At 37.8% G+C, this 13,617-nt stretch overlaps 1 protein-coding gene across 2 annotated transcripts; it reads right to left on the bottom strand.

Moving 5' to 3' along the window:
* Window positions 1-7,005: 7,005 nt before the first annotated feature.
* On the bottom strand, window positions 7,006-12,172 carry LOC137950209 (probable CoA ligase CCL12). Of its 2 annotated transcripts, none has more exons than XM_068796597.1 (14): window positions 11,850-12,172; window positions 10,318-10,447; window positions 9,914-10,197; window positions 9,646-9,847; window positions 9,456-9,496; window positions 9,242-9,370; window positions 8,994-9,067; window positions 8,683-8,903; window positions 8,483-8,577; window positions 8,163-8,379; window positions 7,951-8,076; window positions 7,736-7,834; window positions 7,449-7,655; window positions 7,006-7,363 (listed from the first exon to the last, which is right to left on the bottom strand). In XM_068796597.1, the coding sequence occupies exons 1-14, from the start codon at window positions 12,113-12,115 to the stop codon at window positions 7,250-7,252; spliced, it is 2,205 nt and encodes a 734-aa protein (XP_068652698.1). In that variant the 5' UTR covers window positions 12,116-12,172; the 3' UTR covers window positions 7,006-7,249. The 2 variants fall into 2 exon arrangements, with proteins under 2 accessions (XP_068652698.1, XP_068652699.1); XM_068796598.1 differs by having other exon boundaries at window positions 9,938-10,197.
* Window positions 12,173-13,617: the final 1,445 nt, after the last annotated feature.

The following is a 13,617-nucleotide window of genomic DNA, read 5'->3' as shown; positions in this document are numbered from 1 at the left end:
GGTGGGGTTGGGGTTGGGGTTGGGTAGTGTAGAAGGGGCTTTTAAGGGAGGCAAGAGGCAGTGGGCAGAAGGTCTAAATCCTTGTAATTATGAACTTCGTGGTGTCAGGTAAATCCGGAAAGTCGGCTAAGTGCTTATAGCAGAAGCCAAGGTCAAGCTCAGGGATGATAAAAGACTCTAGGGGGGGGGCCCATGGGTGTTTTTAATGGGCCCTACATGTGAGTAGGCCCAATATTGACGTCCAAACAGTCCAAAGATGGAGGAATAATTAGCTCGTGGCATGCACCAGTCTAATAATGTTTGTAAGGAAAAGCAGTGCAAAGGTTATCCACTAATCAATACATGAGAGGCCATGCCTGGCCTGAACTCGATTGTCCTCTACTGATTTCAAAGTCATAAATCGCTATTGCAACTCTTTTTCTTTTTTTTAATCTTTATATAAATATTATTCTAATTAAAAGTATTAGTAAAATTTATTTCAATAGGCAAGTTAATTTGTTAATCTCCAATATGGCCGTGTTGTGAGGATCTCAATTATTGCTGATCAGGTTGCTGAATTTTGATCGTCCTAGTCTACCATCATTGTAATCCTCTTGAGCAACAAGGGGTATGCTTGCTTGATGCTGCCAAAAGAAAGAAAAAAAGACCCGAAGAAGTATCAAATTTCCCTCGAGTCATCCTATTCTTTATGTCCTTCATCTTCTTCATTTACGTACTTTCTCTTGGCGTAGGATGACTTCTGCTCGTATATTCTTTCTCCTTGCCCTTTCTCTATTTGCCTACTGTCCATCAGATTGCTTCTTCTTCTCGCACTTTTCCCACCCTGTTAGTGCGTAAGGTCATCCATCTAAGTCTCGCTTGCTTATTCAGTTTTATACTTGACGTCGAAGTTGTCATAGGTTGGGGATACTGGTGTTTGTCATAGTTCTTGTGATAGAATCCAAAGTTATTATGTCAAGAGAAACTTTAGGTGGTGGTGGCAGACATGGGTGAAAGACGTATTAAATTCATCAAGGTCTTCAACCCAAGAAGATAGCAACGATGAGTGAAACTGTATTCTGTTCGCATGGAGGAAGGAGCGTCTCTCGCCGTGCATGTAATTGCATTTAAAAGAGTTCTTGAAGTGCTTCATGAGATGGGAAGCTCTTCTTCTTCTTCTCAACTCACTTCCACAATCCTACAAACAGATCCGCTGTGAAATTTTAAAGAGGGGAAAGATTTTCTGAAAATTAAAGAGGTTATGGTACATCTCCTATCGAGAGGAGGCTCAGGAAGATGGGTTATTTAAATCTTAAAAATTGAAGCAATCTTTCCTTCCCTGGAACTCTTCTGCGTTTGTTCAGATAGAATGCACAAAGAAATATTCCTTCAGCCTATTAGCTAGATTGAGCCACAGTGGCCATGAGTTCTTTTGTGCTATGATTGGATTATTACATGGACAAGACAAATGCTTTAAAACTGAGATATAATTATCTTTTATATAGATCGTGCCTCAGATGGGGGAAAGACCAACTTATGCTGGAGTTGGAAAATTTTGAGCCAATGGATTCTCTTTACCAGCCATTCCGCATCTCATTTCTAAAGGATCCTCATAAATTAAACAGGTTCTTAAAAGGTCTTCTTCTTTTCAACCAATCATATAAGCTGTGGAACATCCACTTCTGAACGTGATTGAGTGATGCAATGCCAGAACTTTGAGATTAACAAGATTTCTCTTAGAATTCTACAGGCTTCTTTTCGAAAACTAGTAAAAAAATGGTAAACGTAAAGCTGAATGTAAGCAGTAGATTCATCTGTGGCTCTGTCATACCCATGGTTGAGAAACCTTGTGTTGATGGTGATACAGGAATAGCCCGACTTCAGCGCTTTTGAGTTTTTAAGCAACTTGTTTCATGGAGGGAATGGTAGAAGAAAGAGAAACCTTATAATACTCAAATAATTTCAAATTGATTTTCTTTTTTTACATTTTCAAATTGTTCTACTGCTTTTCCTTTCTGGTTCTCACGTTGGGGCTTTGGTGTCTTTCTTTTCTTGAGCCTAGCTTAATTTGAAAGTCTATCCATCCAATGGGTGGCATCGTGTGGAGCCAAAGTCAAACCTGCATATATTCGAGTTTGGTTTAATTTGAATACTTTGAACTTGAACTTGCACTTGAGGTTAGACTCAAGCCTAAAATTGGAAGCAATTTTAAGCCAAAAAAAGTTAACTGAGTTTGAACTCAAGTTTGAGCCAAGTTCAAGCTCCAACCTATATTTAAAATTATAAAAATAAATAAAAAGAATATTGTGATAAACTCAATATCATTGAATTACAAGCTATCACAATTACAAAAGAGTCCAAGACTTTAATGAAACATAATAATGTATAATAATCAATTTTTAATAGACCTAAAAGAAAAAACAAACACCGTCATCAATAGTATTTATTTCATTAGCAAACAATAATATTAAATGTCGATGATGGACTCAAAAGGGCTGAATGATCGATCGTCTTTGAGATTTAAGGTAAATAAGAGCAACTATCGACCAACTAAAGAGAGAATTAACGAGAACAATTAGAATAAAAAAATATTTTTTGTAAAAAAATCTATGTTAAAAATCGCTTAGCGAGCTAACAAACCAAGTTTGATCTCGAGTTTGACTTGTTATACTTTACAAGCTTTATTTCAAGTTAGAGTTTGAATCAAGTTAAGTAAAAATTGAACTTAGCTGAACTTTTTTTGAGCCAATGCAAAATCTTGATTTCACGTCGCAGCTGTAGTTCTTATCCATACAGAAATCAAACGAGAAAGGAAGAGAGAAAAAGTACTAAAACTAAAATTGAATTTCGTCAAAGAAAATTGCTTCATAGCCAACCACAAGATCGCAACTTGCTCTCTTGTGGAGTGGCGTAAATAAATGAATTAAATGACGAGGTCGTCAATGACCAGTTATCGAATTAACGGCTTACCACCCTCTAGACGAGAGAGCGTAAAGAAGAAAAAAAAATTGATCTAGAACAAGCAAAATTACTCTTTTATGAACAAGAAAACCAGTGACGAGAAAGTAAAAGCATCGAAAGCCAACCAGATGATCACGTTTCCACGATAGCTTCTGGAAACATGAAATGGCGCACGTTTCTTCTTCTTACTTGAGCTAGCTTGTCTGTGGCGGCTGCCCGAAATTGCAGAAAGCAAGAGTCAATTAGGTCTCCACAGCCACACAGAAATATATGGATTGCAGAGCAGACAAAGTTTATGATGTTGTTGGTTTGGGCAGTTTTGTGTTTTTCGTGATATTCCACGTCTCCTGGGTTTTAAAAAACCAAGGCACGATATTCAAACTTCATATTGGGTACTAGAAATAGATCACGCCTGCGAATCAGCGCAGAAATTACAGTTTCTCCGTTTTCTTTAATTTGTGCCTAGTCACCGCATTTGTCGTCTCTGAAGAATTGAAGCAGAAATTTCGTATGGCAACTGTTAACCTCTGGTTTAGATATACTATAAATGTTCTTGGTCCAAAAACTAATGGCTACAGCCCGCGGCCGTCCTTCCAGAAGACCCACCACGCCTCGCATCACCAGAGGGGGACGGGAGTCGAACATGGGGGAATAAAAAGGACATTTGTCTAATCAGTTGCTTGCCTCCCTGTTTTCTTCTGAAAGATTGAAGATTTCTCTTCGATTTTCTCTTCTATCTCCCTCTGCATCAGTAATCGACAGAACCCGTGATCCAGAAGGGATTATTGTTGCTCAAGGGAGGGAGGTAAGATGATGAACTGGACGACGCGGGAAGCGAGCTTCGGGAAGAGATGTCTGACCATAGCGAAGAGGCAGAAGACGAGGTTTTATATTCTAAGGCGTTGCATCACCATGCTACTCTGCTGGCGCGCTCACGCTGTTCGAGACTGACCAGTGTTTCAGGGTTTTGGGAATTGAGATGATCATGAAAGCTCTGCAGATACGACTTTCGTGTGTTTTTTTTTGTTTTTTTTTTTTTTTGTAAATTATCGAGATATGGGTTTTCTCCATTTTCCCACATCTGTCTAAGACTCTAAATTATACATCGTCTTAGAAGGAATTTCATGGCTCCATTGGAGCTAAGGATAAGCATCGATTAGGGAGCTCCACTGGTCCTGCTGCAATTCTCTTCTTCGGAGCTGGTGGATTTCATCTCGGTTGGGCTCCTAGACGAACTTCAAACAAGTTAGCATAGATTCTACTTCCTCCCCTGTTCATATGTTAGGGTTTAGGGATATAAATACCTATCTTATCTACATCGTTGAAAATCACGAACTGCTAACTCTTAATACACAGTAGACTAAAATCTGATCATCATACCAAAAATGGATGAAACCAATTTGCAGAAGTGGACTAATAGATGATGAATCACATAAGCATATTTGTCTCTTTTTTAATCAGAAAATTCTCACAGATTAGGGTAACAGCCCCTAATTCAATTATAATTCTGATGCCTCTTGAGTGATTCTGTAACTCTCGCTCAATTACAATCTGATGCTTCTAAGACTATTTTGGGATGGTGATCCATATTTGAGAAAGAACTCTCCTACAAGAAGTACATGAAGAAGCAAAAACAATAATAACAGTGAAAAGGTTACAAGTGATAGTAAAAAACTTCAAGTTTTTAGATAATTTACACCATAAAATAAATTGTATATAAAAAATTAAGTTTATTTTCTAACCCAATGATTTATTGGAGTGGTTTAAAATCTGTTTTGTAGTCCCTATCTAGTATCTTTCGTAAAAGGTATGTTAGAAGAGGTATGAAATTAACTTATGTCATTTGCTCCCATTTCCACAAACTATCTATATTAAGACAACACATGCATGGAATTACTCCCTTTGATAATTAATTCTTTCTATCTTGCTTGGTTTCAAAGCTAAGTTGTGACTATTAGGGGGGGTTGGACCAACACGAGTGAGATGAACTACTCATACAATGAATTATACTTCAAATGAATCACGTCAATATTCGCTCGGGCAAAAAACGGGTAATTTGGATTCTCGACCTTTGTCGCAGAGCACGGGAGGCCGATCCCCCCCCCCCCCCCCCCAGCGCCCGCAATCCTTTGGGCCAAATTTTTTTCTCTTCACCCCCCCCCCCCCCCGTCGGCCTCCCTCTCGACCTTCGTCGCTAAGCACGGGAGGCCGATCATCTGTTGCAGAGCTTCTCGGCCTCTCGACTTCTCTTCTCTCTCGGCCTCCCGACTTCTCTTCTCTCTCGACCTCTCTCTCTTCTCCCTCTCGGCGTACTGTCGGAGGGCTGCCTCTATCGCCATTGCCCGCTGGCCCGCCGCCTCCGTCGCTGTAGTCTCTCGCCGCTAAGAAAGACGACGCGCGCTGTGAGGAAGACAACGCACATCATGAGGAAGACGATGGTTTAATTTTTCCTAAGTTAAGGAAAAATTAAACCATCGTAATAAGAATAATAATCTATATTTTTTATTTATAAAATAATTATTTTATTTATTTAATATATTTATTTTATAATTAATATATTAAATTAGTGATTTAATAGTCATAATTAAAATATTTTTAAAATAAATATTAGATAAATTTTTTTGGTTTAATTATCCCATTGCTATAATTAATTAAACCAATGGTTTTAAATTTTGTGACAATATATTATTAATTAATAATACATAAAAATATATTTTGATAATATAAATATATATATATATATATATGTATTTATTATATTAATTTTTTTATTATTGTATTAAATTAGTGGTTTTTAATTTTAAAACATATCTTATGTTATTAAAAAATAATTTATTTATTTATTATATTCGCTTATGGTATTTTTTATTTTTATTTATTTGTAATAATTTATTCTAGTCACACGTAATTATGGTATTAATTTATAATAAACTATAATCATTAATTAATATAATATAGTTTTTATTTGATTAGGATATTAATATATTCTAATACTATACATTAAATCACTTGTAAGTGTAATAATCATGTTTATTTTGGTTAATTATTTGTTTAGGTATATGTTATATTTAAGTATATTATAAAAGGTTACTCATTCTCATGTTTATATCATACTTTTCATTTGGGGACACTAACACTAGAATTTGTTTTCCAGTGCATTTGAACTCGTCTACACTAACACCCAAGGATGAGTTAAAGTTGAATCAATTCATTTAAGATTAATTGAATTCTTCACTTCATTTCCAGTTCATTGTGGACTAACCCACCCCCCCTTAGTCACTCGTCAATCCCTCTCACATATGTGTCTAGTTATGTCCATATCAGAGCATGTTATGAAACCTCTAGTATTTCACTAATTAGTCACGTGTATTTTTATTACTTTAGAACAATGCCTATAAGGCCACTATCTGCAATGCCCAACATCCAGTTTAAGACAAGTCTTTTATTTTAGCTACCCTTAAAATAATTTGTAGACCAAAACCCTAAAATTGAGTTTGTTCTCGAACAAAGTTTTTAAACTTATACCTTTTTTTTACTAGTGTAAGCAACTTCATTGTTTGACTAGGAGTGATAATTACCTCTCATATTAGTTCTAAGCTAGTTGGGTATCTAAAGAAAGAGAGATCCCCAACTTGAAGCGAAAATGTTGAAGAAGTGTAGATAAGGAGGTGATGGAAAGAGCCTACTACGAAGAATTCAATGGTTATGAGTTGTCGTAAAAAAAATTATGTGACTTGGAATGAAGAATTCTACGAATTATGGTAAAGAACATCCAATGGAGAGAATAAAAAAAATCTATGGGACACTTTTAAATTACCATGCATTGACAATTGAGATGATCCAAGAATGTCAATATGGGTTTATTCTCATGTCTATGAGCTTGTTTTAAACTAAGAGACTTAGGAGGGTAATTGAAGTAGGCTAAACGATATCAAAGGTGTTCATAATTTCTAATGATTGTGCCAATCGTCTCACAAAAAAATATAAATGAATTTGGATACTATATTTTGTTGTCAATAATTATTTAATTAAATTATAGTTGAGTCAAAGATCTAATTGAGAGAATTAAATCATCAATATCTTTTCCTAGAGTAATATTTTATTTAAGCAAATACCAACCTATTAAACATCCAACCGTCTATCACCATTCACTGGGACAATTAGGATCTGACCAAACCTTCACGAGACAAGAAATGAGTAACCCAATCATTTTTACCTGAATTTGTTCCTGAGTTCGGGTTGGAAACCCTGATTGTTATTATTATCAGCGGTTGGCTAATTCTTCGTGTTTTACTACGACCTTCATGTACTAAAGTTTGCAATTTACAAACACTTCCTGCTTCATCTGGTCCTTCAGAACTCTCCTTAATAACTTGTTAGAAGCAGTTCGAGGGAACTCCGGAACAACTTTTACAAAGCTCACCTGTCAGTGTATAAAGGAAGATTTAGGTCGAGAGAAGAGACTTAGATGAATTTAAAAGAAGAGCATTTTGTACAACTAGTTGTACCTTAAACAAAGGATTAAGATTTTCGCGGATAGCTCTTGAGAATTTCTTCTTCAGCTGATCAGTTTCAGGGTGTGATCCAGGCTTAAGTACTGCCAAAATAACCAACTGCTCCGGTCCTCCAGTTGGTGCTTTGATGCTTACAGCGGCAGTCTCCACCACATTCTCATCAGCTCCATTGCACACACGTTCAATCTCTACTGAACTTGTCTGCAAATATGAGAGTGTCCAGTTAAGATGTATATTTCACTAAGAAAGTACATTTTTAAAAAAGGAAGAGGATGGCATACCTTAATACCACCAAGATTCATGGTATCATCAGCCCTGCCCTGTACCACAAAATAACCTCCAACCGTTCTCTGAATTATATCTCCATGCCTCCGAAGTTGCTGAAAACATAAAACCTCTCGTGTAAGAGAGCTGAAAAGCCATAAGAGAACTTTTATGTTCCTAACTCCAAGCTGGAAAAAGAGATGGTACAAAAAGCAAATCGAAATATCCATACCATTCCCCTGTACATGGGCATTCCTTTGAAGTAAACTTCTTCATGATCGGCATTCAGTAGTCCGTCTGATGCACCCATATATAGAGGGTTCAATGCCACTTCCCCCACACAAGATTGGTCACTGGGCTGCAGTTTAGCAATGGATAAAAATTTTAGGTATAAACTATTCCAGACCCAAGATGGAGCATACGAGGCGCAGTAAATTTGCTCACATAAGGTACTCCGTTCTCATCAAGAATGACAAAATCAGTTGTCACTGAAGGTGTGCTAAATGCACCAAATGCTTGTGGCTGCAGTAAGCTGCCTTGTATATAAGATGATCCGAGCTCAGTTCCTCCGCAGCATTCAATAATGGGCTTATAGTAAGACTGGGAAGAAAGCCATAGATCATCATCAATACTGGAGGCTTCCCCTGTGGAAGCAAATGTCCTGCAAAGAATTTTACATCTAACTTATTCATCTTTCAAATTCAGTTTATAATCTATATTTTAACTGCAGAAGAGGGAAGATAGAAAATATTGTCTCAGATAACCTTATCTTTGTCCAGTTGAGTCCTTCAGTAAACCGAGCCCTTTTCCATGCTTTAACCAGACTTGGCACTGTACCCAACACAGTCACGCCAGCATCCTAACATATCTCAAGGGGATAAAAACAAATTAAACTTTATGAATTGCTCTACTTATAAGTTTGAATAAAATAAAGAAGTGTAGTCACAGCATTTGCCGATTCTACCTGAACGAATTTGCAAAAGCCACGGCCAAGAGGAGATCCATGATAGAGAGCCAAAGTAGCACCTGTCAGAAAACAGGAATAAATTGTAATAGGCCCCATTACCCACCCCAAATTAGTGGGCCAACAGGAAATATCTCCAGGTTGAAAATCAGTGTGAGCCCATGCATCAGCAGCACATCGAATTGGTGCAAGATGAGTCCACGGAACAGCCTTTGGAATTCCTACAAAAAGGTGGATGAAACATAAAAAAGAAATTAGCTGAAAAGACGGGGATCAAAACTATAAAGCCAAAAACATGCACTTTCAACTACCAGTAGTTCCTGATGAGAAAAGTATGTTAGTCAGAGTCCCCATAGGCGTATAAACTGGAGAGTAATAGTTTGGCCTGCAAATTGGAGGTTTTCTATGAGTCAATATATTAAACAAGTGAGCCAATGACTATTAATTCAAAACCTTCAAAGACTTCAGTATAAATGGAAGAAAGTCTTCAAATTGTTTTTCTTCTAGTCCAACATATCTAATCACCCGTGCTTGTCTATAGACAAGGTAAGAAGCATACCTAGGAAGATGATTAACAGAGGAAAGAAAAGCTTTCCATGATAGATCATGTTCCCTCAATTGAATTCCCAGTTCATTTCCAGCTGCAGGAATCACTATAGCTTTACAAGAACTAGCTTCCACAACGCGACTAGAAAAAAGAAAAAGATTCAGGGATTCAGCAGATGCCATTTTAATAGAAAGCACGACTATTCTAGTTAATGAATAAAGTTCACCTGTATAAAGGAAATTTTGTGCCTCCTTTAACTATAAAATCCTGTAGCACCCAAAGTAAATTAGACAAACAATTCTATAAATTTAAAAATTAACCAACAGAAACAACAATCCGCATCATAACAAACAGACATAACATATAACCAGAGCCCATGAAGTCAAAAGCTTGCACATATTATTATGGGAACCGACCTGAGTAAATATGCCCTTCGCATTTGATACATGCAAGCGAGTTGAGATTTCATTTGCTACAAAACTATCTGCTATCGATACAACAACGTATCCGGCAAGAACAATTGCAAGGTAGATTATAACTGCAGTAACAGTCATTGGCATGTCTATTGCAATTACATCACCCTTTGTGAATGTTAGATCTAGTGCATTTGCAATCATCCTGTGATGCAAAAACAAGTGCAGTTCGTTAAATAGTTCATTGAAGGATGAAGATTAACCTGCTTACCGCCAAACTATATGATGATCATACATCACTTGCGCCCGAAGATCTTTCAGTTGCAACATGTTGACAGGCAAATCGTCTTCGCCTTCAGCTCTCCATACAATAGCAATGCTACTGTCTTCTTTGCCAAGGGATTTCATGGGTAGGAGACAACATTCGGCAACATTAAGAACTGAACCAGGAAACCAAGTTCCCCCGTGCTTTGATCTGTCTGTTGTATCCAAAATACATATTGGATTTTTATAGAATTGCACTGAAAGTTGTTTCAGAACAATTCCCCAGTATACCTGAATGAATTATACTAACCGATATGAATAACAAAATATCTCAAGAAGGCAATAAGGAAATCCTCATCATTCACCTAGATAGGGATGCCAACTGCGTAACAAATAGTGATATAGTTGTACCTCTGGATGGTCAACTGTGAACTTATGGAATAGATTGTAGCTAGTGATGGGATCTTGATAAGATGATCCTAAAAGCTCTGGACAGTGGGTCTCCATCAACCGCCCAAGATTTGTCTGTTTAGCTTGAGTCCTGACCAATTCAACTAACTTCAAGCACAGGGAAAGGAATCCATTTGCGTTGCAAAAGGAATATAACATTAAAACTGAGGTGCAGAAGACTCAACAATGGCTTCTTCATGCGACTGAATTCAAACACATATATCATACTGAGTCAAAACAAACAAAACTAACATGACACAAATCTCTTAAATCTACAGTCCCTGAGCATGGAACACTTATCACACATCCAAGTGAATTGATTATTTCAACTCAAAACCTAATAAACATACCACAAAAACAAGATACTCAAAATTTAACACTGTTCACATTGAACCCCCTCACTGTGTTAAATAGAAACTACTGCCTAAATAATTCCTAGTCACATTTGAAGTGGCTTATTGTACTACTAAGGGTTTTCCATATGAGGATTTCAGATTTGAAGTATTTCAAAATGATATATTAGTTTCACTCTTTTACAACAAAGGACTAAGACTTCAAGTTTCTTTGGCAAACAAGGTAAACCTTCAGGGAGTGGCCATGCAGTTTTTACATTTTCTTTTTTTCATATAATTTACCTCATTTTAGTTATATTTTCCACAAAGAGGGAGAGGTTTCCCACACTACCCTCCATCGGGTATAGGAAACCTGAGGCTCTTCATCCACCCGATGCCAAAAGAGAGGAGAGGGATTGATCACCTTCTCCCTCTTGTTATATAAGTGGGATGCAAGGTTAGGTGTTTTTCACACCGGAACTGACATCGTTTCTTCTTTAGAGAAGGTGCATCACTGCAGTGGGCCCCGGCATCAACGGACAAAACTAGGGTGGTAAATTTTGATTGAACGTGGTAAACCCATCCTCATCAGACCCAGTTATTCGACCCAGACCCAAAGGTACATGGTTCAGGTTCAGGCTTTTTCAACTGACCTGATTAATACATGATTCAGATTCTGAGTTGACACCAGGACCGGACTCGTCATTCATGTGTCCCATCTGAGTTGATCAAAAGAGCAATATATTTAAACTCGAATATATCTTTCTTTGTTTTTTACTGTTTAAAAATTTTATTTAAAAATAAATTTATATATTTTTTAAAAATAAATGCATATGTTCATCTTTTTAAATATCTAAGTGTATTGACTCGAATTTGGAAGGGATCAGGTCCGGTTCTGCAATTTGCACCCGTTTGACAGATTTAAATTGACCCGAACCGAACCTGACCCTTTTCCTCCCTTCGACGACCCACTAGTTGACATGGAAACATGAGATGCAACGTAGACGAGGACCTGTTCCAGTGACTGACACGGATTGTCCGCAGTCCGCCATGTGTCTTTACCGGAGGTATAGACGATGTGCAACTCACCGCCCATTTCAGCGGACTCTAGAAGAACAACCAGGACCATTAGACTAAGAAAACAGAGAGATGGAGGCTTACGGAGAAGGGAACCAGTAAGGCGGAGGAGGGCCTCGCCAACGCGCGTAGACAGAGTAGTAAAGGAGCTGATGGAGACCGTGAGGGTGGTCCGGCCGGAGCAATCTATCGGATACTACTCGACGCCATACCTCCTCGGCGAGCAAAACACCGCTGCTTGCTTTCGTCAATATTCTCTTAAGGGACTCATAGAAAACATTCGCCTCTTCCGATGGCAGCCCTGCGCTTATAATGTCCTCTAAACCGATTACCTCTACGCTCTTCTTCATCTTGTGCTTATGGACACCTTCCTCTTTACTTTTGATTGTTCTCACAGTCTCGCTCTCACATTAAGCATTCGGCTATATAGAATTAGACAGGAAGTAGGTACAGAGCAATTAGTAACAAAGGAAGTAAATTCGAATTCATTTTCAATTACCAAAAATCGTTAGTACTGACTCCCTGCACATTTGCCTAGCGAAGAAATTGGTAAAATGTGGTGATTAATAATTTTAGATATTTATTGTTTTGTTTGAACTTTTGATAACAACCAATTCCGAATTGTGACAGGAAATTGGTTGAAAATTTTATATGGTTCATTATTGTCACAGTAGTGTCAACAACCATTGGGCAGGATTTACGGTTCTTTAATGGCGGTGTCTCACTGTCTTTGCCAGTTCTTAATGCAAAACTTGTCATTCTAGCGGAAAACGGAAAAAGAAAAAGTGGGCATGAAGATAATAAGCAGCTCATTTCAAGAAAGTTGGATAACAGTCACCAATCTCAGGCCAACTAGTGGCCCATTTTTATAATCAGCAAAATAAATGCCGCGGAAGGTGTTTCTTTAAAAAAGTTTTATAATGCCAGTGATGTTCACCCATCCGTATATTTTCAGCAAAATTGAGAAATGGTGAATCTACTCATATTAGAACTAACTTCGGTACAAGGTTCCTGCTTGACCTTCATCACATGGTTAAGAATCTTCACATATCGATTCACCATGCCCGTAAATTTACTTCCTTCAGGTCATTCGCCTTGCCGTGGCACCAAGGTGAGATTCTTCTCTTCTTCCTTGAAGCGGTGCCCAAGCGAGTTGACATGCTTTCTGCTTTCCAACCCGACAATCTTCTCTTCTTCATCGCCCGTCATCAGTTCATTCAAGCTTCTTCGATCACACAGCATATCCTCAACCACTTTGGTTGATTTTTGTGATACCGAGTGGCAATTCTGATCTGGAGTAGTCGCCGGAGAGGATTTACGTGACATACTTAGGTCATAGTGGTGCCTGTTTTGATTGCACCCGCTTCCCATTACTGATGTCGATAAAGCTCAGTTTGCTCTGGGCTCAGGAATTGTTAATTAGAGAAAACATAGGGGGAAAGTCTTTGCTTCTTGTTTAGTTAAGGTTGAAGTGGATCATTCAAAAGGTGGAAGATCAGCTTGTTAGGTATCATCCCCTTGAGGAACACTGAGGAAGAGTTCAAACCAAACACAAGAGTCTAGACTCCACAAGATCCTACAGAAACAGTGATACTGAGCAGCACCTTCTTCTTACCAGAAAGGTGGGCTTGCCTGGGATATCAATTATAAATTACCTTAGAAGATGCTTAACAAAATAACTACAATGGCCTATCATTCCGAACTAACAGAAAACAATTAATATCAAGCTCTTGCAGCTAAACAAGATGACTTGGAGTTATTTCTGTAAATAATTTTATAAACCATCCTTCTTTTAGAGCACTGGTGAGTCCACATATAGGAATTTCTTGCAGCTCAACAATGTGAAGTGGAG

The sequence above is a fragment of the Aristolochia californica genome, unplaced genomic scaffold (assembly GCF_029961685.1).
Source record: "Aristolochia californica isolate CCGP_79_NKW_82.1479 unplaced genomic scaffold, dmAriCali1.0.hap1 SCAF_14, whole genome shotgun sequence".
Lineage (NCBI taxonomy): Eukaryota > Viridiplantae > Streptophyta > Magnoliopsida > Piperales > Aristolochiaceae > Aristolochia > Aristolochia californica.
This window is presented reverse-complemented; position numbering and strand designations above follow the sequence as displayed.

Bases quoted from the DNA above. Each gene is read 5' to 3' on its own strand.
- LOC137950209 (XM_068796597.1), bottom strand. From the start codon at position 12,115: ATGAAGAAGAGCGTAGAGGTAATCGGTTTAGAGGACATTATAAGCGCA. The intron at 8,578-8,682 runs GTAGAATCGGCA...GAGATATGTTAG, and splicing joins GCTTTTGCAAATTCGTTCAG to GATGCTGGCGTGACTGTGTT. The intron at 8,380-8,482 runs GTTATCTGAGAC...AATTCTTTGCAG, and splicing joins CTCAACTGGACAAAGATAAG to GACATTTGCTTCCACAGGGG.